Source organism: Emys orbicularis, chromosome 2 (assembly GCF_028017835.1).
Source record: "Emys orbicularis isolate rEmyOrb1 chromosome 2, rEmyOrb1.hap1, whole genome shotgun sequence".
In the NCBI taxonomy this organism is placed as follows: domain Eukaryota; kingdom Metazoa; phylum Chordata; order Testudines; family Emydidae; genus Emys; species Emys orbicularis.
This window is the reverse complement of record NC_088684.1, coordinates 44,784,257-44,807,005: the sequence shown is the minus strand read 5'-3', so window position 1 is coordinate 44,807,005 and position 22,749 is coordinate 44,784,257. Positions and strand designations below refer to the sequence as shown.

Sequence of the window (22,749 nt, the reverse complement as noted above, 5' to 3'; positions counted from 1 at the left end):
TTTCCCAGCCTTCACTGGCTACTTTCTGATGAGCTGGGCTCTTGTTACTGTAGCCATAGAAGCCAAAAACAGTGCTCCAATCAGAAGGCTTGAATCCTAGAGTCTCTGTTAAAAAGGGGGCTGTAGTTACATCTGAACCTTGTCAGCTTTGCAGGGAAAGACTGTCAGGGCTCACAAACACAGGGTAAATCTCACAAGGGTTTCACTCTGGAGAACAGTATTGTGACACCGGCTTGAGCACAAACAAATTGTCTTCCTCTGTAAATTACTAATGTGGTGTATGTTCTTATGTTGTCCTCAAAACACAAACAGAAGAAAGTTAAAGTTGTTTCAAAACTACTCTCAAAACTTTTGAAATTCCATTTGAACCAAGAAGCTGAAGAACTAAGAACCAGCCTGTCCTGCTCTATAATGGTTTATGATCTGGACAACTACGCACAACACAACAGTCCAGAATTATAATGAGGCTGCCAAATTGCCTTCACTGCTGACCTGAGCCAAATTTAAAAACCAGTTTAGCACATTATAATACTAAGTATGCCTGCTGTGCATTATATTATATTAATACCAAAAAGAAGGCAACACTGCCTAGGAAGCGAGTTTCACAAGGGCACCTGGAGCGTGCTGTATATTAAAGCTGGCAGAATCCATGGAAAGAGTAGTAGTGGAAACAGTACCTGCTTTCTCCCAGCATAAATGCCCCAGCTGGAGGTGCTACCTTTTCTGATGAAGACAGGTGCAAGTTGCACTACCCCTGTGCCAGCAGGAATGATTCTAGCCCAAAATCTGTATGGCTTTTTAAATTACAGCTCTCCCACATCCAAAAATATTTATTGTAACATTATAGTATTAGTCATACCATCTTTTGTTGCTCAGAGGGATGGGCGCCCGAGCTATTCACAAAGGATTGCACAGCAGGCATCACCAGGCGGTGACGTTATGCACAGTCTTCCAAGTTCTCTTTCTTAGTGTTACCCCAAATCTCTGTGTAGAATAATAAGGAGGTGACATATACAACAGGTTCAACTCCTACCAGCATCTATCAACTGGGAGAATTAGAAATCTGTGCGCCTTCCACCCGTGTTGCATTGAAATAAAGGATAGAAAGAATATAACCTTAAACAGAAAGAAGATTTATTAAGGGATAGATACAACTGGGGGAAGATTCACTATGGGGAACACTACAAATACAACTACCCATGAATAGATTCCAGTAAGGGGGGCATAAAGCCCAGGCCCTTAAACTCTCCCTTGGCTAAACTAATAAATGCCCAAAAATAATTAGTCTAATTGCAGATGGAGGACACCAGCAACGGATGGTCCATCTTAGGATCTCTGGAACATCGGAAGATCTGGCTCTCTTACTGCCGAAGCAGGAGATCAACAGATCTGAGCTGATGGCAAGCCTTCACTGGATCCTTTGGTGGATTACAGGAATCAGGTAAGTATCAGAGTCCTTGACAGATGTTAGTAGCCAAAGTCTTGATCCGATGCCACGCAAAGAACCTGGACGTGGCTGTCTCGATGGTGGACAGCCCCTGCGTCACCGCTGACAGTTCCTTATATGCTCTCTGTGGTGCGCCTTTCTGAGGCACACTCTGACAGGCATACTCTGATAGGCCCTGCCCCCAACCGGTTCCAGCCAGTTCTCGGTCCCTCAAGTTCTGCCTGGAAACAGAGTTTTGGCGGGAAAATGCCATGAAGAAGGGCACCAAGATGGAGTTCAAACCCTCCCTAACATATGCGCCATTTTGACTTTCTAATCTCCATTTTGAATTGCAGCAACATTCCTAACAGAATATAATCATGTACCAAAAACACCTTACATTAGCATGTGACCAAGTTCTGACTCTTAGAAAGACATGCTAGGTTACTGTTTGGTTTTGGTTATGCAGGGCTTTGTGCAGATGCAGCAACAGGAGAGAAAGTGTGGAGTGAGCAGCAAGAGAGTTTGCTCTCTGCCTCGGCCTCTGATTAGAGTCAATTCTTGAAGCAGAGTTACTCCCTGGTAACTAGGTATTGGCATTGGGCAGGGCTGAGAAAAGGGATTATCCAGCATGCCGTTTGACCAGCTCATTTCAGGGCTGGTGTTAATAAATCAAATTAATACCCAGACTTCACATTATTGATTTCTCCTCCACTGGGAAGCTGATGTTCAAGACCCCAACTTCTGTTACCACTTGACAGAGAAGCAATAATGGTGTCAGAATGGGACACAGGCATGGGAAGAAGGTAGAAGAGTATCTTTTTCAAACAGCCTACATAGTAGCCTGGGATGTTTTACTCTGTATCCAAGGGAAGATGTGGTGTCTGCCATTGGTAGGTGGCAGATAAAAAATGGGAGTAAAAGTAGTAATATTTAAACCAATCAAACAACCAAACATGAAAGTTGTCAAATTTCTTGCTACAGAAGTGTGGAGTATTATGAAGTGCGACACATGCAATGAGTGTGTTAATCTTGAAAATTCTGCCTGGATGTGGCTCTTTAGGGCAATCTGCCTCCATCTGCCTCATCTGCTCCTGTTTAATTTGAATCAGGGGCGGCCCTAGACTACCTGCCAGCAACTAGGTGAACCATGCAATCGGTGCCCCCATCCCCAAACCCCAAGGGCAGATCTAGGCTGAGGTTTTTGGTAAACTGGCAAACATTTTGCCCCTTTTTTCCTTTTAATGTTTTTTTAAGCGTTTTTTTTTAAAACAGAAGCTTAATTATTCGGTTTGTCCGTCCATCCGTCTGTCCAACCAATGTTTCTGTGATCAGATCAAATAGAGACACGACAGTTTCAGATTTGTACATGACAGCTAGATGATATTTCAGTCTGCTTTCAAATAAAAATGAATTAAAAATGTTAATTATAATTTCTATTACAAATCCAAAATCATTCATTATGCTATCCTGCTTTAACTGCCATTACCAGGGCTGCCGAGAGCGGGTTCGGGCCCCGGTGAAATTTTTTTTTCGGGCCCCTCAGCAAGGGCGGACCGGCTAAACAGGGCCGACAAGAGGGGAGGGAAGCCGGGCCCCCTTCCGGAATTTTTTCAGGCCCCCCAGCAAGGGCGGACAGGCTAAACAGGGCTGATGAGGGGGGGGGAAGCCAGGCCCCGGTAATTTGTACTGGCTTCCCCCACCTCTCGTCGGCCCTGGCCATTACCACCACATCCAATATAGAAAGAAATAAGAAAACTCTTCAATGAACTTTAACCTGTATTTACAAAACACTCTGAATAAAAAACACTCTGTGCTCTTAAAACATGACTTTTCTTGCTTTAAGTTTTGAAAATTCAGTCACTAGTTCTTTTAGATCCAGTTTTCAAGCTATTTCATGCTCTATTGACATTGTGGCAAGTCCAACAAGTCTCTCTTGCACCATTATTGAATGCAGATATGTTTTTATCAATTTTAACTTTGAGAAGCTACGTTCCCCACTAGTTACGGAAACTGGCAAAGTTAAAAGAACGTGTAGAGCTATAAAAATTTTTGCAAAACTGTCTGACTTTATTTTCACAAACAAACTTCAGTACTTCTTCAGGAGTGGAATGTTTCTTAAGTCATCTTGAAAAAGCCTGAAGCTCACTACACAAATCTGTAGCATCAATGTCTTTTGAATTTTCATGAGTCAATGCCGACTCCAGTTTTATACAAAATTCTCTTATCTGTTTTGCTGTTTTATTTTGCAAGCTGTGGATATCATATAGAAAGCCAAATACTGACTCTAGCTGCTGCATCTGTTGAAATCTTTCGTCAACCGAGTGAATAGCAGTACAGACGCTCCCCGGGTTACGCAAACCTGACTTATGCAAACCCAACAGCAGTTGTTTGGAAAGTAATCCCCTTCCTCATGGTTACCTGCTTGGAGTGTGACGTCATCACTTTTGTAGTCTATTAAGCATTAACGCTGTTACTTTTCTTTTATGGACCTTATTTATTACATGTGAACCAGTTATAACAAAGAAAAGTTCATAATTATACAGCCCGATAATAACACTAAGATTTAATAATGCTTAAAGATACTCACATTTTGGATTTATAATACTGAAAGATGTTATTCTTTATTCTTTGCAACCAAGAAACACAATTTTACACAGTATTTGCTCGATTCTTAACCATCTACCTGCGACCTGTGTGTTAAAATGACCGTTTGACATGTATCAATTTGCGATATCTCCGCTCTACATGAATTTCCGGCTATGTGACCTTGATGTATATTCAAGTTAGGTGTCACTAGCACTGCAGCTCTTGCCACTGGTGGATGTGTTTCATTGTGGCTGAGTTATTGCTTATCAAAATTGCGGAGTGGGTCATCTTGACCCTACGTCACAAATGGAAAAAAAAATTGCTAAAATATTTTTTTTTTGCAGTAAATAAAATATTTGACATATTAATAAATTCTCAGAAATGTAGAGAAATGAATTCTAATTCATATTCCCTCCATAGCGCACGGTAATTGAAATAATGACATCTTTGTTATTTTATTTGTATTTTTTCATCTTTTTCATTTTTTTTTCATTTTCATTTTATTTTTTTCCTCTAATTTGGCGCCCCATTTAACTTGGCACCCTAGGCGACCGCCTAGTTTGCCTATATGGACGGGCCGCTCCTGATTTGAATATTTCCATTTTCAGTTGCCGCATGCTGTAACTATTCTCATTAGCCTTCTGACTTCGGTGTCAACCAACAGTAAGCTCAAATTTTACCTTGCAAGAGAAGAGATGTAAGACAAAAGGTCCCATGCATGTGAGATTCCCTGTATTCCTTGAGAGTTCTGATATGCAGGAGACCTTGGCAGGGCATGAAAGTGCTGCTTATAGATCTGGGTTTAATATTTGGCTGGGAGGGAACATAATAGTGGGGTACCTCTGCAAGCTATAATTTAATGAACCTAACTCCTTGTTTCTACAGCCCTAAACACTGGGATAGTAGGGAACCCTAGAGTTTTGCAATACTGTTTTGTTTCATTAAAATGTTCATGTTAGCTGTGTGGAACAATGTGTTGTTCTACCACTGACAGACAATGAAAGGAAGAAGACATCATTAGTACACATTACAGTATCCCCAGCCCCCATCAGAGTTGGTTCCTCCACTAGTTCTTGAACAGAATTAAATTGTTTCTAGTTGAAATGTTGTTTTACCTCTCATGTTCCGATAGATAGGTGTAGCTAACTGGGGTTTCCTGTTACATGTTCTAAGCCTTTTGGCTATATACCATATGCATTATATTTTGCAAAGATGTGGTTACATTAACTAATGAACTCTCAGTGTTATATCATGGTAGGTGTAGCTCAGCATACACAGTTCCCATAATACCAGAGACTGGTCACCTTTTCATGTAAAAACATTTCTAAGGAGTAGCCATAGAGAGGAAAAATGTTATGAGGATTCCCTCACAGAACAGTCCTGGCATCATTCCATTGTAGGGAGGATGCATACGGGGTGGTATCCAGCAGTTATTGGAGTCTCCTGACGTGGTCAATGTATGAAAATCAGTTTGTTTCAGTGCATCTTCTTGTACAAATGTAAACCAATGAGGGACCAGCAGATATATCCTCATGTCAGGCAGATGTGGCCGCATGTTTTTGCCACTGCCTGCTTTCTTCACTCACACTTTTCTTTGGCTTTTTGTGCTCTTCTATTCTCAATGTCTTTACGTGCAAACCAACAGATCTGCTATCATCAAGATCTATCAGCAGCAGCTTCCCATGTGTTTGGGTTGATTTGACCTGCTTTTAGGTGAGCTTTGAGAGTTTCCTTTTATTGTTTGTATTGGCCTCCCAATCTATATGCTCCCATTTTCAACTGTCCATGAAATACGGCTTTGGGGAGTCATGCATTATCCATATGTACAAGGTGACCAGCACGGTGAAGATGCGTTTGTATGATCATTGATTCAACATTAGTCATGCAACACCAGTCTAGGAATTCAATGTTTGGTATCCTGTCCGACCACTTGATGTTACAGAGGAGATGCAGACAGCACAGGTAAAAACGCTCTAGCTGCTTAAAGTGCCTGCTACAGAGTGTCTATGTTTCACAGCCATAGAGAAGAATGCTTAACAGGATTGCATGACAGAGACTAATCTTGGTCTGAAGCCAAATACTTCTCATACTCCACAGGCAGTTACAAAGTTGACCATAGAAAGAACTGGCTTTAGAAATGGGCTATGTGATTTCATCATCAATCATGGCATTATTAGACAGAGTGCTACAAAGACTGCAATTTTTTTCTACTGCATTAAGCAGTGTATCATCAATTGCAATTTTGGAGGGAGAATACATTTTTCCTGGAGCAGGCTGGTAAAGCACTTCGGTTTTCTAGAGACTGAGAGTCCAAATTGCTTTGGCCGATCTAAAAAAGCTGTCGATTAGATGCTGCACGTCTTTGATGGTATATGCTACAAGTGCATTATAGCTTGCTGAGGTACCCCCAATGAAGAGGAACTGACTGACAAACAAGTTGATTGCTGTAGTGTGAGCATGAAGATGCTGCTATCTGTGTGGAATTGCATGTAAACACCCCACTCAGTCTTTTGAAATAATCTAGCAGCATAGCACCAAAGAGAATGGTAAACAGTGTAGGTGCGAGCACATAGCCCTGCTTAATGCCATTCATGACAAAGAAAAGCTCTGATGAAGCTCCATTTTCCAGCATGGAATGAGCATACAGTGGTGATGAATTTGTGCAGGCACCAACTTTGTGCAAGATCTAGCCTCGCGACTAACAGTGTCAAAGGTCTTTGTCAAGTCTACTAACACCAAACAGAGGTCATGGTTATGTTCCCAGCACTTTTTCTGTATTTCGTGAGCAGCAAAAATTATATTCACTGTTCCACATCCAACATGAAAGCCACACTAACTCTCTGAGATGATGTTATCAGTGATGGTGGAGAATCTATTGAGCAAGACATGCCAAAATCTTCCCAGCAATGGAAAGAAGCAGGATACCACAATGGTTGTCACAGACTGCTCAATCACCTTTGCATTTGTATATATGGACAACTGAGGCATCCTTGTTGAGGCATGGTCTCCTGCTCTCAGATGATGCTGAAGAGCCAGGTGAGCATTTAAAACATGTGATAATCACTATGCTTATAGACTTCTGGTGGTAATCTGTTTAATCCAGGTGCCTTTCCTTGTGACAAATGTTTGATGGCGGCTTCTGTCTCAAGAATTGGCGGCTTAGTGCGTTCTTTGTGTATTGAGAACGGTGGTATATCGTTGATAGCAGCTTCCAGAATTGCAGATGGATGATTGAATAGACTGTTAAAGTATTCAGTACAACAATTGATGATGGTTCTTCTTGTGTGTGTGTAGTATACTGACACCTACACGATGGAAGGGAACTCTACCATCAGATACAGGACCAAAAACCATTTTCAATTGATCATTAAAGCGTTTAAGGTCTTTCTGGTCTGCAGCCTATTGGATATTTTCTGCTGTGTGCTTCCACCAATTATCTTTCTTTATAAACAGCTTAGAATGGTAAGAGTGCTTAAAGCTGTGATAGGCAGCTTTCTTGGTGGTCCACATGGTCTTGAAGTGCTTTGACATTGTACAGCTTTTGCTTAGTGTTTGGGTGTTTGTGGTGTGGTGGAACGAGCTGCAGGTACATGATTGAGCTTACTAATCAGTGGTCTGTCCAACAGTGATCTGTACCTCTCATGGCTCGTGTTATATGGACATCGGCGTAATCTTGGGCTCTGACTGTAACATAGTCAAAGAAGTGCCAGTGTTTGGACCGAGGATGTTTCCACGTGGTCTTAAATTTGTTACTCTGCCTAAAGATGGTATAAAGATGGTATTTGTGATAAGCAGGTCATGCTCCACATATTTGCTGAGGAGGAGAATACCATTGGGGTTTACATTTCCCACCCCTTTTTTGCCTATTGTGCCGCTCCAGAGTTGGGAGTCCCATCCGACTCTGGCACTGAAATCTCCCAGGAAGATGAGTTTGTCTGCCTTAGGTGTGGCTGTGAGGAGTGCTATAAAACTGCTCCTTGTTGTCTTCCTCATCATCAAGTGTTGGGGTGTATGCACTGATGACTATGGCATATTGGTTGTTGCTGAGCTTGAGCCGAAGAGTCATGAGACGTTTGTTGATCCCCATGGGAAGCTCCAAAAGCTGAGTGTCGATCTTATTTTTTATGTCAATGCCAACCCTGTGAATGCGTCTCTCTTCAGGTGGCTTTTCTTTAAAAAAAAAAAAAAGAAGGCGTAGCCACCTCCATCCTTTTTTAATTGGTCCTCCTCAGCCCGGCGTGTCTCACTAAGAGCTGCAATGTCAATGTTGACTTTTGCCCGTTCTCTGGTAATTATGGCAGTTCTTCTTTCTGGGCATTAACTGTGCTGAGAGTCCATAAGGGTGTGGACATTCCAGGTGGCGAAATTCATTGTCTTATATCTCTTGTTTCGGCCGCAGAGTTGAGTGATCCCACTGGATGTGGCCATCCTGTCAGAAAAGTGTGAAACAGTCTATGTTTGGGGCACCTTTTCTAGCCCTCTCCTCATTTGGGGTGAGCTGAGGGGATCCTAAAAAGGCCTGCTCAGTCACAGCTGCTGCTGCCGAAATACACTTCTGTCTCATCCAAGCGCAAGACGACCTTCACATGGCTGCCACCTGCGTGCAGATTTGTGACTAAAGACTACCAGAGATCACGTCTCCTGTCTTCCTCGCCACTCGTCTGTCGCCGCAGGGCTTTGTGTGGGTGTGAGCCCTTTGGCAGAGGCCTGCATGTGAAATCTTTTAACATGGGGAAACCGGTGCGCAGGCAGTAACCACACCAGACTTGACAAGAGGAAAACCCTGACCCAATGGCAAGGAGATCCAAGACAACCAGGGGCCTTCCTCCTGCTGCAGCTCTCATCTTCACAGTCACAGAGTACTAGAAGGTTCTCTATATGCGCCCAATCCACCATGGGGACTTGTGAAGTTTGGACGGCGATTAGTCAAGAGCCTCACCTTAGACCTGCTCACCAAGGGGGACCCTACCAGGAGTATGAAAGCTATGCACGATGTAGCTCCGAGGGTCTTTAGCCCATGCAAGTCTCTTCATCATAACAAGATTGCAGTCCATCAGAGAGTAACTTTCTGCACTTCAAGACCAAGCCAGCTGCGAGACATTCCACCAGCCAGCACTTGTCTGAGAAACTCTCTAACTTGCCTGATAACATCATTGACATTCAAGAGTACTGGGATCAACTTAAAAATACCATTCACAGTACATGTGCTGAAACCATAGGATATTCCACTCATTGGTACCAAGACTGGTTTGACGAAAACAACGAGGAAATCCTAGCATTAATTCAACAGAAAAATGCATTCTGTAAGTGGCAAAATGATTCCTCTAACCAACAAAAACATGAGGCTTATCACCGGCTCAAAGCCAAAGTCCAAAGGAGGCTATGTGCCATCAAAAACAAGTGGTGGCAAGAGAAGGCCTCTGAGAGCCAGGGTTTCATAGACCAGGATGACATGAGAAGCTTCTTTCAAGAAATAAATCTACATATGGGCCAAGCTCCAAAGGCTCAACCCCTTTATGTTTCCAGGATGGCTCCACCCTCCTCAAGAACAATGCAGCCATTAAACAATGATCGAAGGAGCTGAGAGCCTACTAAACGGCGAATCCACCATCTCTGAAGACACCATTGAGTCTATTCCACAACGCTCAGCAATGGAACACCTTGCTGATCCCCCATCTTCTGAGGAAGTCCGGCATGCCATAACCCATCAAAAAATCAAAAGGCACGAGGCCCAGATGGCATCCCAGCTGAGGTTTTTAAAGCTGGTGGAACAATGCTTCAGCACAAACTTTGCCAACTCCTCAACAATATCTGAACCTGCGAAGAAATTCCACCTAACTTCAAGAACACCAACATAGTTACAATATTAAAGAAAGGGGACAAATCTTTGTGCGGGAACTACAGAGGTATTGCCCTCCTCTCCATCGCAGGGAAGATCCTTGCCTGGATCCTACTAAAGCACCTCCTCCCCCTTGCTGAGGAACTCCTCCCTGAATCCCAGTGTGGTTTCAGGCCATCCCGAGGCACAACTGACATGATCTTCAGGGCATGACGGATTCAGGAGAAATGCAGAGAGCAACACCTGGGACTGTTCATGGCATTCATCGACCTAACCAAGTCCTTTGACTCTATCAGTCATGCTGCCCTATGGAAGGTGCTGTATAGGTTTGGCTGTCCACAGAAATTCATTTCTATCATCAGACTACTCCATGATGGGCTGACTGCCACCATACTGTGCAACAGCTCAGAGACCGAACCATTTATCATTCACACTGGTGTCAAGCAGGGCTGTGTCATTGCTCCAACACTCTTCTCCATTTACCTTGCCTTGATCCTGATTCTCATCTGTGACCACCTTCCTGATGGAATCTGGATTGAGTATCGTATGGATGGCCAATTCCTCAATCTCCATAGTCTCAAAACAGAATCTAAGATCAAGAGAACTGGCATCACTGACTTTCAGTATGCAGATGATTGCGTCATTCTTGCACACACAGAGGCCGACCTGCAAAGCACCCTAAATCTTTTTGCAGATGCCTATCACAACCTGGATCTCTCTCTCAACATCGGGAAAACCAAGGTACTCTACCAGCCCTCACCTGCACAAACTACTCTTCATACTCAACAAATAACTATCAGTGGAGAACCCCTTGAAAATGTGGACCATTTTCCATACTTTGGCAGCCACCTCTCCCAAACAGCCAGCATTAACACAGAAATTGAATACAGGATCCGCTGTGCCAGCACATCCTTAGAAAGACTACTCAAACGAGTCTTTACCAAGATCTTGGTTTACAAGGCAGTTGTCATCCCCATTCTTCTCTATGGGTGAGAGACCTGGATAACCTACAGACGGCAACTCAAGCAGCTGGAATGGTTCCAGCAGTGCTGCCTCAGGAGGATTCTCAGGATCAGCTGGGAAAAATGATGCACTAACACCAGTGTTCTCTCTGCAGCCAACATCAGCAGTATTGAAGCGCAGGTCATGAAACACCAATTCTACTGGGCTGGCCACTGTGTACGTGTATCTGAAACTCACCTCCCGAAGCAAGTACTCTTCTCTCAGTTAAGTCAGGGAAGAAGGGCTTGCGGAGGGCAGCAGAAGTGCTTCAAATACATACTGAAAGTACACCTTAAAAAGGGAGGCATCAACCCAACAAACTGGGAGAAATGGCACGGAACAGAACACAGTGGCGCCACACCATACACCAAGCCACAGATCACTTTGAGGAGAACAGACGTGCTTATGAGACAGAGAAGCGACAAAGGAGGAAAGAAAGGGCACAACAGTCCAGCCAAAAACTATGTTTCCTCCAAGATTACACCTGTCACTTCTGTGGGAAAATCTGCAGGGCACGAATTGGGCTCCTCCAACACTTAAAAACACACCAATGAACTCCCTTGGCAGACATCATCCTCGAATCGAGGGATAGCTGAAGAAGAGATATGCCACATGCAGCGAGTCAAGTACGTGCATAATTTCTGAGGCCTTTTCATCAAACCAATCTTGATGTTTCCTTGTGCTAAACCCTAGCATGTAACTGGCAGAACTGAGGGTTATATCGTGAAGCTGGCTCCACTCAGCCTCAACATCCATTACAGGATTGTCTGAGGATGGAAAAGCCTCTGAAATCATTTGCGCAGTTCTTTCTGTTTATCTAAGAGCTGGAGCTTCTGGACGTTAAGTTTATTTATGGTTTTGGCTCCCTACTGATGCATCTTGGAACAGATGGCTAGCTACATTTTGCTCTGCACCAGTCTTTGGTCAGACCAACAGTCAGTACCTCTCATCAGCCTGGTCAGGTTCACATCCCGCAGATCACAATTGGACATTATGACAAAATCTATCAAATGCTGGTGGCGGGAATGAGGCTGTATCTATGTTGTTTTAAATCTGTTTGCTTGCTGGAATACAGTATTGGTAATGACCAATCCATTGGCAGCACAGGTGGAAAGAAAAAGAGTACCATTGGAATTTTCACTGCCAGTGCCATGGTGGCCAATGACATTCTTCCAGACTGTATAATTACAGCTGACTCTGGCATTAAAATCTCCCAGGATTATGTTTGTCATTGAGTGGAATTGATCTAATGATGCTTTTTAGATCATCGTAGAATCTTTCCTTTGTTTCTATGGGGTTTGGCACAGTGAGAGCATATGCACTAATGAGCATAACACATCTTCCACTGGACAGACTAATATGCAGAACCATAAGTCAGTGATGCCTTTTGGTAGAGAATCCAGCTCCTGTGAAATGGATGTTCAAATGGCAAAACTAACACCTGACTGGTGCCTTTTGGCAGCAGTCAAACCGATCCAACAGCAGATATATCCAGCACCAACCTCTTCAAGCTGAGACTCATCGGCGAAGTGAGTTTCACTGAGAGCAGTGATGTCAATCTCATATTTGTTCAGTTCTCAGGCAATAATGGCAATCATCCTCCATGCTCAGGTATCAGTGTCCAGAAGCATCTGGACATTCCACGAGGCAGTATTGATGGTGTGTTTTATATACTTCACATTCGTTGTATTTTGACTGCAGAGTTGGATGATCAGCTAGCCACGGTAAGCTGTCAGGTCAGGAAATGGAGCAGGCATTGGTTAGGGATCCTTTTCTCCCCTTTCCTCAGATTGGGGAGAGCAGGGCTGTCCCTAAAAAGGGCTGCTCTGATGCATGGGCAGGATACAAATGATGCAGCTTCTCCAGTGTCTATGATAAGCGACCATCATGTCCACACCACCATGCGTGCAGGTTTGCGACCAGGCATTCCCAACAGCATCCTCTGTCTGCCCCCATTGCCACTCCCCCATTGCTTCAGGACTTGAGACTTGTGAGACAAACTGACTACTTGCATATTAAGTGGAATTAAGTGTGAGGGGTTGTGCATCAGCCAATCCCACTCTCTCATCGTGGCCAGACAAATGCCCAATTGGTACAGAAAACTGCAAAAAGCAGCTGGTTAGGATGCAGCTATTTAACCCATAGGTAGGGGCTAATATGCCACTTTAAGAAGTTGTACATCTTCGCATGAAGGATAGCCACCTTCACCATTTAACCCATGGTTGGGACTATTTACCCTTATCTGGGGCATAGTAGGTGAGTGCCAGGGCATATTCACAGGCCCGTGAGCCTGCACACTCTACCTCTGGGGCCCATGGTGCTCTGAGATCTCTTGCACATTTAGCCTGAAGCTGCAGTCAATTTCCAGCTGGTGCCATGGGAAGCAAGAGTTTTGACCATGGAGGGGCTATGTACCAGCAAGAAGGATTCACATAATCTGCCTTCCTTTTGCCAAAGCTACCTGGTGGCCTGGAACAAAGCAACAAGCAGAAGGCAATCACACAACACGACACACTGTACAAGATACGTCACATAGTCCTGTATCAAAGCACCACCATCCATCTAGCAGTACATCTGTCTCCAACCCCTGTGGATCCATCAAGATCTGTCAACACAAAAGCCTTGGGCTTCTGCTCTGACACTGGAAACCCCTTGCCACAGAATCTGAGCCAGTTCTTCTGTCTCTTGTTAAACAGGGCTCACGTACAGCAATCTTACTTTAAACGGTTTGTTTTCCATCTTGGAAGCGTTTATCACTCTCCACACTACTCCTCGTTTTAAGTGTATGAGATCTCTCTGCAACTGGTAGAAACTGTCAGAAAATAGAAGAAACTTTTAAAGTGCCACTTTCTAGGAAAACTGTGAAGCCCAGATTATATGCAGAGTAAAATGAAGCCTTGGAGACCATTCTCCCCTAGGCAGATGTTACTGTACTTGTAATCCTTGTACATCACCTAATGCTATGGTGATATGTGCTATATAAATGCTGATTGATAGTCTAGATAGAACTGTTCTTTCAGGCTTTTTAGAGTGGTGAGAGGGAAGGGCACAACGGGACCAACAGGTCTGGTCTATAGTTCAGCTGAGTGTTGATAGCTTCATTGGGTGGATTGACTGAGCAATTGAAGGGCAGCCTAATTTTTTCCATTAGTCTGAATTGCTTTGTACCATTTGTATTTACATTATTGCACGTGTGCTTTGAGTTTTGACAGGCACATTTTAAATATCTAAATAAATAAGAACGCAATAGTGATTTTTTATTTTTTTCAATTTCTGGGAAATACTGAATCATTTATTAATATGATTTATGAATCTGCTGAGTGAGGGACAGAGCTTCTGCGCTGGTGCCAGGGCAGCCCAGGACATGAACCATAGTTCTGAAGGTCACAATTAATATCCTGGTTCCTCCCTAACTCCAGAGGAAAGTAATCTTCTACTGGGCTATGCCAGTAGCAGATTAGTTCCCATTCCATGCTGGTTCAGGTGCACTGGTCCATTCATAAGGTTCCACACTCCATCCCAAACCCTGGTCACACACTCTCCACTAAGCTGTGCAGGAAGGGAATGGACGCTACTCTCTCCCTCTTTGCAGTGTAAGCAGTAGCACACATATACAATATAGGGGAAGGAGGGACATCTATGCCTCTTTACATCCTTTAGCAGGCATGTAACAACATGGAAGCTCTTGCCCTTAATATTCATATTGTTTTCTTAATTGTACATGTTACACACTGTCCAAATACCCTCTTCCTTGGAGAATTACTCTTTCATCCCAACACCCTTGGTCAGGACAATATCTTATATACATTTGTTTTTCATCTTAAAGTGCACAGAAGGGAAGTTATCTTCTGCTTCAGATTGAGCACCTTTGGTTCTTTATATAAAGTGACAGCTGTGTCTCATGGGTGTACATAAATACTAATATTAATGACATGGTACGGTAAAGAATGTTTTTATCAGCATGAGTCTTGGATGGCCACAGCCATGAATGACTAATACAAACTCTCTCAAATGTGTAGACATGGCCTTTATAATCACATACCATCCACCATGTATTCTGAATATGCCACCAATGTGGTAAAGTAGAGAGAGAATCTACATTCAAATTCTATTTTGTGTTGTATTTCAGACTTTCCAGTCTCGCATGCTATCTGGTTGAAAATCTCTGAAGGCAGAAGGTAAACTTTGCTCATGAGGAGTTTAGATACTTAACGCAAAGTATTAAAAAGGGTTCTAAAAAGAGAACAAAACTTCTCTTTTGGTAGTGCCATATCTCTTCTAAGACCAACCTTGAATTTGAGCATAATATTCCCCTCTGACAGAGATCATAAATGCCAAATTTCAGATGCAATGGATTTTTTTTGAGGAATTTGAGGGAAGGGAGAGGTAAACCTCAGTTTCCAGCTGGTGACCAAGTTATATCATCTAGGAACAAAGCAAATTTCCTATGAATTAAAAGCAGACAATGGTTATTTTGTGAAGTGTTCTCATGAAGAATACAACCAAATTTTGAAGTCAATGAGGTTACTCATGTTTAAAGTTAAGATCGTACTCAAAGTCTTTAAGAATAAAGCAAGATTGTCAGATGTTCACAAGTGTAGATCAGGTTGTAAATTGCTGTGAATTCTAAAATAAACATAAATCATTTTGAAAATTTAGTAATCTGCCCTAAGAAAGTTGCCTGTGTTTGAATTAATTCTTGAATTTAGTAAAGATTTGGAGGAACCCCCATGTTCTTTTGTTTGCATATCACAAACTGGTAGCATTTGAAAGACAGATACAGTGGCACAAAGGTAAAGAATTGCTGGAGCAGAGCAGCTTGAGAATACCAATGATTAATGAACAGATAAAGACACATATGATTGCCTGCCGTTTTAAAATGAGCTGCTACCAGCTCATTAAGCTGGTGAGAACTCTTGAGACAACTGTTACAAACAGCCTTGCTTCGAGTCGAAAACAGTACCATCTTAGTTCAAATTAGAGACCTTCAAGATTACAACCTGAGAGGAATCTTAATAAATTGCATTTCTCACAACAGTGGGCTGATGTGCAGACTCACCAGCCAGGGAAGGAAATATAAAGTCCCAGCTACAGATCTCTTCGCCTTCCTTTCTTCAGGACTCTCTTTAGTTCCAAAACACAAACAAAAAATCTCAAACTACTGGGTATAACCAGCTGAGGCCTTTCCAGCTTCAACTGGCAGGGCGGGGAGAAGACAGGATACTTTCCTCCCCAAGATAGCATCCATTGCTCCAGCTTTCCCTTCCCTTCCATAACCCTCACCAGAGGAGGCTGATGATAGGCATGAACCTATCCTTACAAGATGGAGTGCTTTTACAACTTGTCACACATGGGTGCTAAAGAAGAAAAACACCTGTGTAGACACGAGCGCTGGTCATAATTGCTGAAATTTGAATAGGAAAAACCTTTTTCTAGCATCTTGCCCATCTGAACACACATCCCAAATATCAGAGCATCCAACTATTTGTGATAACAAATCACAAATGAAAGGTGGTAGAAGTTTCTCTCCATGTAGGATGAACCGTGTTTTGCTCTTCTTTACCTTCCAAAAAACCTCAGATGAATCAGTGGAATTTGGCTCTAAAGCCAGCACAACAGGTGCAGGGAGGGTCAACTCTGTGCACAGGTGATCATCTGATGGTGTAAACCAGCATAGGGGCTCTTATGCCACTCCCCCTCTCTACTGTTAGTGTAACAGAGGGAAAAGGGTGTATCCAGAGAAAAGGGAACATGACTAGGATGCCCCCGTGCCATGTCAATGCTCAGCTGTCGTTTCAGGCCTTGTTTGCAGCTGGTATACACGAGAGAAACCCCATGGCTGCTGTAATTCAGGACAGGGGGATAAGCTCTGTAGAGATGAGGCATCAAAGTCAGGAGAGTGACACACGCGCACACACACACACACACACACACACACACACTCTCTCTCTCTTTCATCCAAACCCCCAAGATCCTCCCAAAAAGATTTCTGACATCAGACTTAAAGTGATAATCAGTTCTCCTTTCTTCTTCTCTCTGTCACAGTGGGATTGTGACACCAGGGTTACATCAGCCAATCATCACATTTTCTATTGTCCTCGCTCCTCATGCCTCTATGCTCTAAAATCCCTACATTCTATCAGAGATCGTCAAACCTCGTCCAGATCCAAGCTCCCCTCTAAAATTTTCCCAAACTTCAGCAGATCCAAAGTCCATGCTTGGCCGATCTCTATAATGGTTCTGAACAAACATTCCTTTGTGAGTGTTTGGAGTAAAATATGGATTTTGTCACTTGGGCCCATCTATGAACTGTAATTCATATTTTGAGTGATTTAATAAAAAGACATAGAAACAAATCTATTGCTCGAATGATTTTTTGTGGAGGGCTTATCATGCAAAACCGATATAACATGATTATATTTCCAGAAGTTAGAAAAAATACATCCATGAAATAAGTGTCCATTAAAAAGGAGCCTTTCACATGAACTATCCTTCACTATCACCAGTTATTTGATTGGTCCCAACATCTATAGTTCATTGTTACAACTGTCAAAATTGGCAACCACCAAGATTGTTGTCTCAATTAGGGACAGTAAACAGATTGTCCTTATTTTTAATGAAAAAATCTAAAATGTAATACTTCACAGTTTAACATGTTTATTCATCTAAACGAGCTAAAAAATAATGGCGTGACATCTGTTTGAGAGACACTGGTACCTAACATTTTGGCTGTCTCTTCACCAATTTGGTTGTCATTAAAAAAAAAAAAAGGAGAGGATGCTGTCAATTAAATGCATTGACATACTGTATAAAAATCCTTTTCTGTTCTTGGAAATATGTACTAAACATATAGCCTGGTGTGCTAAGGCAAAGTAAGCAGTAACTAGGATGAAGGGAAGAAGCACAGTGCTGCAAAAAATGCAAGTCTGTTCCCCTCTCCCAGGGTGTCGTCAAACTCAATGTTGTACACACAATCTTTGCCAGTTTATTCATTTTATGGATTCATTTCTACAAATGCAAGCATAATCTACTATGCTCAGAAGCAGTCCAAACACCATATTTCTGCAGACTTATTGCAATCCCATATTGTTATTTGCTTAGTCATAGGAATCACTGGTTATTATGCTAGTTTATATGAAACTCTAAATGCCATAAAATCTTTATTATTCTGTTTGTTGGGATTCTAAATTGATTTTAAGCACATTCCACTTGACCTTGAAAAATAAGGACTCTATTGTGCCTTATAGGCACAAGCCCATGTTGGAACAGTATGGAGTACTTCCCCATTGGGAGTTGTTAGAGGCTTCTTGCTCATTTGCAAATGGACCATACATAACCTAGCCCTAAATTAAGTGATGAACCCCTTCAGTAGTAGTAAATTTCACTAAACCAGTATAGGCCTTTTAGTTCAGTTTCTGCCCTATCCCATTAGAAAGGATCATTTAAATTATTTATTTTTAAATATAATCTGTGATCAAGTGGGCAAGTCAATTATTATCCAGAGTCGAGGACTACCCTGAAAACCTAAGCAAACAAAAGAACTATCTCATATGTTCTCAGTTAGATGTAAATGCATAACCTTATATATATCATCGTTGCTACAGCTAATTGGGTAAGTTGATAGGGCTATGATATACACAGGATCACATGGTGCCTAGTTAACAAGCTTCAGTGATCTTTAAATAAAGCACCCTTCAATGAAATTTTAAATACATCTCTGAGGCCCTTGTTAGAGATATAATTACAGTGCATCCCTCATTTCTAATAAAAACACATTCATGGATTACTACAAATATAGGTAGTAACTAAGTGGCAATGCATACATCCTGTACTATTTGTACCATTGTAACCACCATTATGGAGTTCTTAGGCTTCTGTTGTACTCCTGACATTGTTCCAAATTCTGCTTTTACTTGCCAAAGAAAAAACAGGTACTGAACCAAGCTGTATTACTCAGGATCATTGCTAGCAGCTACAGTCCCTCCAAAGGCAAAACATCTATCTAAGTGGGGAGGTGAAACAGAGCAGCAACCCTCATTCTTCTGCAGGACCTAGAGCCATTCATCACTGCCCAAAAAAGAGGGCATGGCCAGACAAGCCTAGACCAGCTGGAGCTGCTCTGATTCAGTGCATCTCCTAAGCAGCTTCTGCTGGCTAGGAGCCTGGGCTGGAGTTTAAAGATGCACTCCATAAGCAGAGGGCTGCAGCAATACTGGAGCCTGCTCTATCCCCAGAGTTGAACTCCCTCATTTTGTAGCTGCCCCATGGAGTTGAGTCAAGTTCAAGGTGGTAGCAAGCCATATACAATTACTATTACAGTATTTTCTATCGGTTTAATATGATCAGGACCAAAACAGAGCATTTCCATTTGTAAAATGTACTGTATTTGAAGAGACTAGAACACAAGTGAAGCTCTCTTTGTTACATTTTCAACATTTAAACCAGGGGCAGGAATCAGTTGGTTTGCTCCAAAACTTATAAACAATGTGCATTCTTTGGTAGCACTGCTCAAACTCGTATATTGTGTTATCTAAGCTAATTTAATGTTCTTTCAAATGTACGTTTCATAGCAATGCAATAGATCCAACTTTAATAAGCGCTTTCAAAAAAGTACAAAGTTTAAAAATTCATTTTATTATTAAAATAGTCCATGAGCTATGGTTACAAAGACAAATGACCTAAAAAATTATGGGATTGCTTCTGATCTCAGATATATACATAGGTATCATAATTAGAGAGAGCGAGAGCGAGTGCACACCTAGCATGCATTTGAGGTGCTAAAAGCAACTTCACTTAAAGATATCAGGAATAGATACCTGCTGTGCTCCAAAAGGTATACTGGGAGACATAATCACAGGCCAGATTTTGATCTCACAGTAGTGTGAGTAATTAGGAGTAAGCAGGAGTAATTTCACTGAAGTCAAAGGAGTCCGTGAAAAGAGGTGTAAGCAAGACCCAACTCAGGCCCTACGTTTAATGCATTTGTGTTTATAAATTAAAAAATAAAACATGCGGATAGTTTGACTAAAGCTGGGACATCTGCTATTAACAACCCCCTGTCTGTAACTAGTGGACTGAAAGCACAAGTGCAATATTTTCCATGTATTTGCTGCAATATTCTCCATATATTCCCATGTGCACTGGGCATGATTCTCCTCAGATGTTCTAAGCAATAGGCAGCTCTCTAGTTACATGTGACTTAGTTATGTTGGTCACCTGAATGAATAATAGCCAAATGCAAAATGCAGCACTTGAGAACATAATGGAGATTTGTGATACTTTCTAGTCTAGGGGTCTTGTGGTCCATAAACCAATATATAGATTTCATTCATCCACAGATATAGTTTGGTTTTTACTTGTGACTCACACAATATGGGAAATGTTCTTGTTCTAATAACTTCAAGTTACTATTTTAAGTTAGAAATATTCTTCTTTTCATTTAACTGTTTCAGAACACAATATATATGGCAATATAAAATACTTAGCACTTCTATTGCATGTCTCATACAAAGCACTGTACAAACATTAGCTACATAATCCTTACAGCATCCTGTGAGTTAGTGGAAAATGGAAATTGCTCTTGCAAAATGAAAGAGGACTGCAGCATTTTGAGACATGTGGTATGGCACTCAGTGAAGTGAAAGGCATGTCACATCCAAAATGCCAGCTTGTGATTGCCTTTCACTACACTGAAAGGAATGCCACATGTCATAAAAGGCTTCACTCTGAGTGCTATATGTTGCTACACATTGGTGGCATATATAATATTACTGGACTACAAGTACTAAGAATGTATGATTTGGGGGATTTGGTGACTTGAAAAGTCACAATTTAGAGAATGAGAAATAAGTATAATATTTCCTTTTCATACATATGTTGGAGATGCTGGTGTATTCTGCATTTCTAGATGAAATGTGTCCTGTATTACACAAACCGAATAAAAAGTGTATCCTTAGAGAGTCATAGGGTATATAGGCATCAATACTGTATGGTCTAAAAATTAGCCATATTGATCTAAATTCCTGAACCAGGTTTTAAGTGGTGATAATGGGGCTGTGGGCCAATTTAAAATAAACATAGTCTTATATACTATACTATTAGTTATGTTTTGGCTTCTCTTTGCCTCCAATATCCTCATGTCAAATCTAAGTCTAACTTGGACACTTCCAAAAATAGTTACTAAACAAAGGGAACTCAGTGGTTTATCCCTTAGTTATAAGACTGTTATATAAGAGAAATTAGGGTTAATTTGCCAACAGAGTTTCTAACAGATCTCGGGGAGTCAAGACTCTTCCAGTTTTGGGGAGTATGCATGAAAAAGATTTGTTAGCTGGTACAACCCCTTACATTAGTTTGATGGGGAAAAGATAGTATAACTGGAACACAATTTTTTACCACATCCTCCTAATGAGAGAAGCAAAGTTGCTATTGCAATTAGCAGGAACAGTATAATTAAAATAGAATTTCATCTTTATATCAATAATAGAGCAGTATACTAATTAAAATCAACATCAACTGAACTTTCTACATATACCAGTTCACACAGCCCAAAAGGCAAGGAACTCTGTTTCAGAGGCATATGTTAATAATGTTCGAGCTTCTGTCATCCAGGTGCCATTTCTGACAGAGCACATGTGCACTGAGCAGTTGGCAAGGAATGAAAAAAGATTACTGTAGATACATATGCATATAGAATCTAGGATATAAAATAGGCCCTACAGGAAGTGGGAGACTGTTTCTAAAAAGAGAAATTACCTATGACTTCCTCCATGTGTGAAGAGTGAGAGAGTGCAAGACTGAGGGTGGTGCAGATGTCCTGGAAATACAAATCAGTAAAGCAACGTTTATTTGGGGACTTGTTTTTTCTTTTGTATTTTAAAAAAAGGAAACCTAATTTCACTATTGGGAAGTTTGGATTCATGGATTTAAGTTAGGACAGACTACCCAGAAGTCAGTATCTACCCTTTTCAATACCAACACCAATATACAAAAAACTGTCTTTTGGCATCAGAGTTCTCAGCCTGAGAAACAAATAATGTAAACAATTCATTTAATTCATAATAGTACAGCTTTTGTTTTAACTTAAGCAGCTTGCGTTGCATCAGTCTTCTTTGCCTGTTCTGCAGATATGAATTTTTAAGAGCGATTGAGATATTGCATAGTATTATTACGCATTAGAACTGTGTGTTCCCAAGCAGTGTTGTTCAAGGTAGTTGCTTTTCCTGAAGAGAATCTGATGATAGGATAGATACATTGCATCTGCTAGTTTTCATTTGGATCCAGATCAAGGTCAACTTCACTTGATAGATTAAGATAAAAGAAAGCGTAGAAAGCCAACAGAAATACCAGTATAGCTGCAAGGACAAGGGCAACTTCCTGTACAAACGAGAGAAAAATTTTCAAAACGATAAAATGTTACATACGGTATCATCATTTCAGATAAATCAGGAACAAATGTTACCTTCCATCTGTATCAAGCCTGCAGAAGTTAAGTTTTCATCAGACTATATAGTTCACACAACCAAGTGGCTTTTTAATTAACACTTCTTTCTGTCACCATTTCAGCATGTTATGGAAAAATTGTACTTGATGAGATGATCCATTTTTGGTGGGCCAGACATATCCTTTTTGGCAATCAACACAGACAACGTTCATAAAAGAATTTGTAGGTTTCAATGCAAATTTGAGCAATGAATTTGGATTGTGTTTGGCTATTTTTGCATTTTCTAGAAATATGATCACTTTTTTCATAGAGATGTAGATTCCTAGGCCAGAAGGCACCATTGTGGTTATCTAATCAGACATCCTGTATAACACACACCACTAGGGTGACCAGATGAGGGGAAGAAAATATCGGGACACATGGCGGGGTGGGGGCCGCCGGCAGAGCCAA

The 22,749-nt window shown here is 41.6% G+C and overlaps 1 protein-coding gene across 2 annotated transcripts in view; it reads right to left on the bottom strand.

Annotated features, from left to right (window-relative positions):
* Positions 1-19,471: 19,471 nt before the first annotated feature.
* Positions 19,472-22,749, bottom strand: part of TRIQK (triple QxxK/R motif containing) — a 75,046-nt gene continuing 71,768 nt past the window's right edge. For both annotated transcript variants that reach the window (XM_065398687.1, XM_065398688.1), the window contains exon 5: positions 19,472-22,232. In XM_065398687.1, coding sequence (XP_065254759.1) covers positions 22,119-22,232 — 114 coding nt within the window. In that variant the 3' untranslated portion in view covers positions 19,472-22,118. The remainder of the gene's footprint in view (positions 22,233-22,749) is intronic.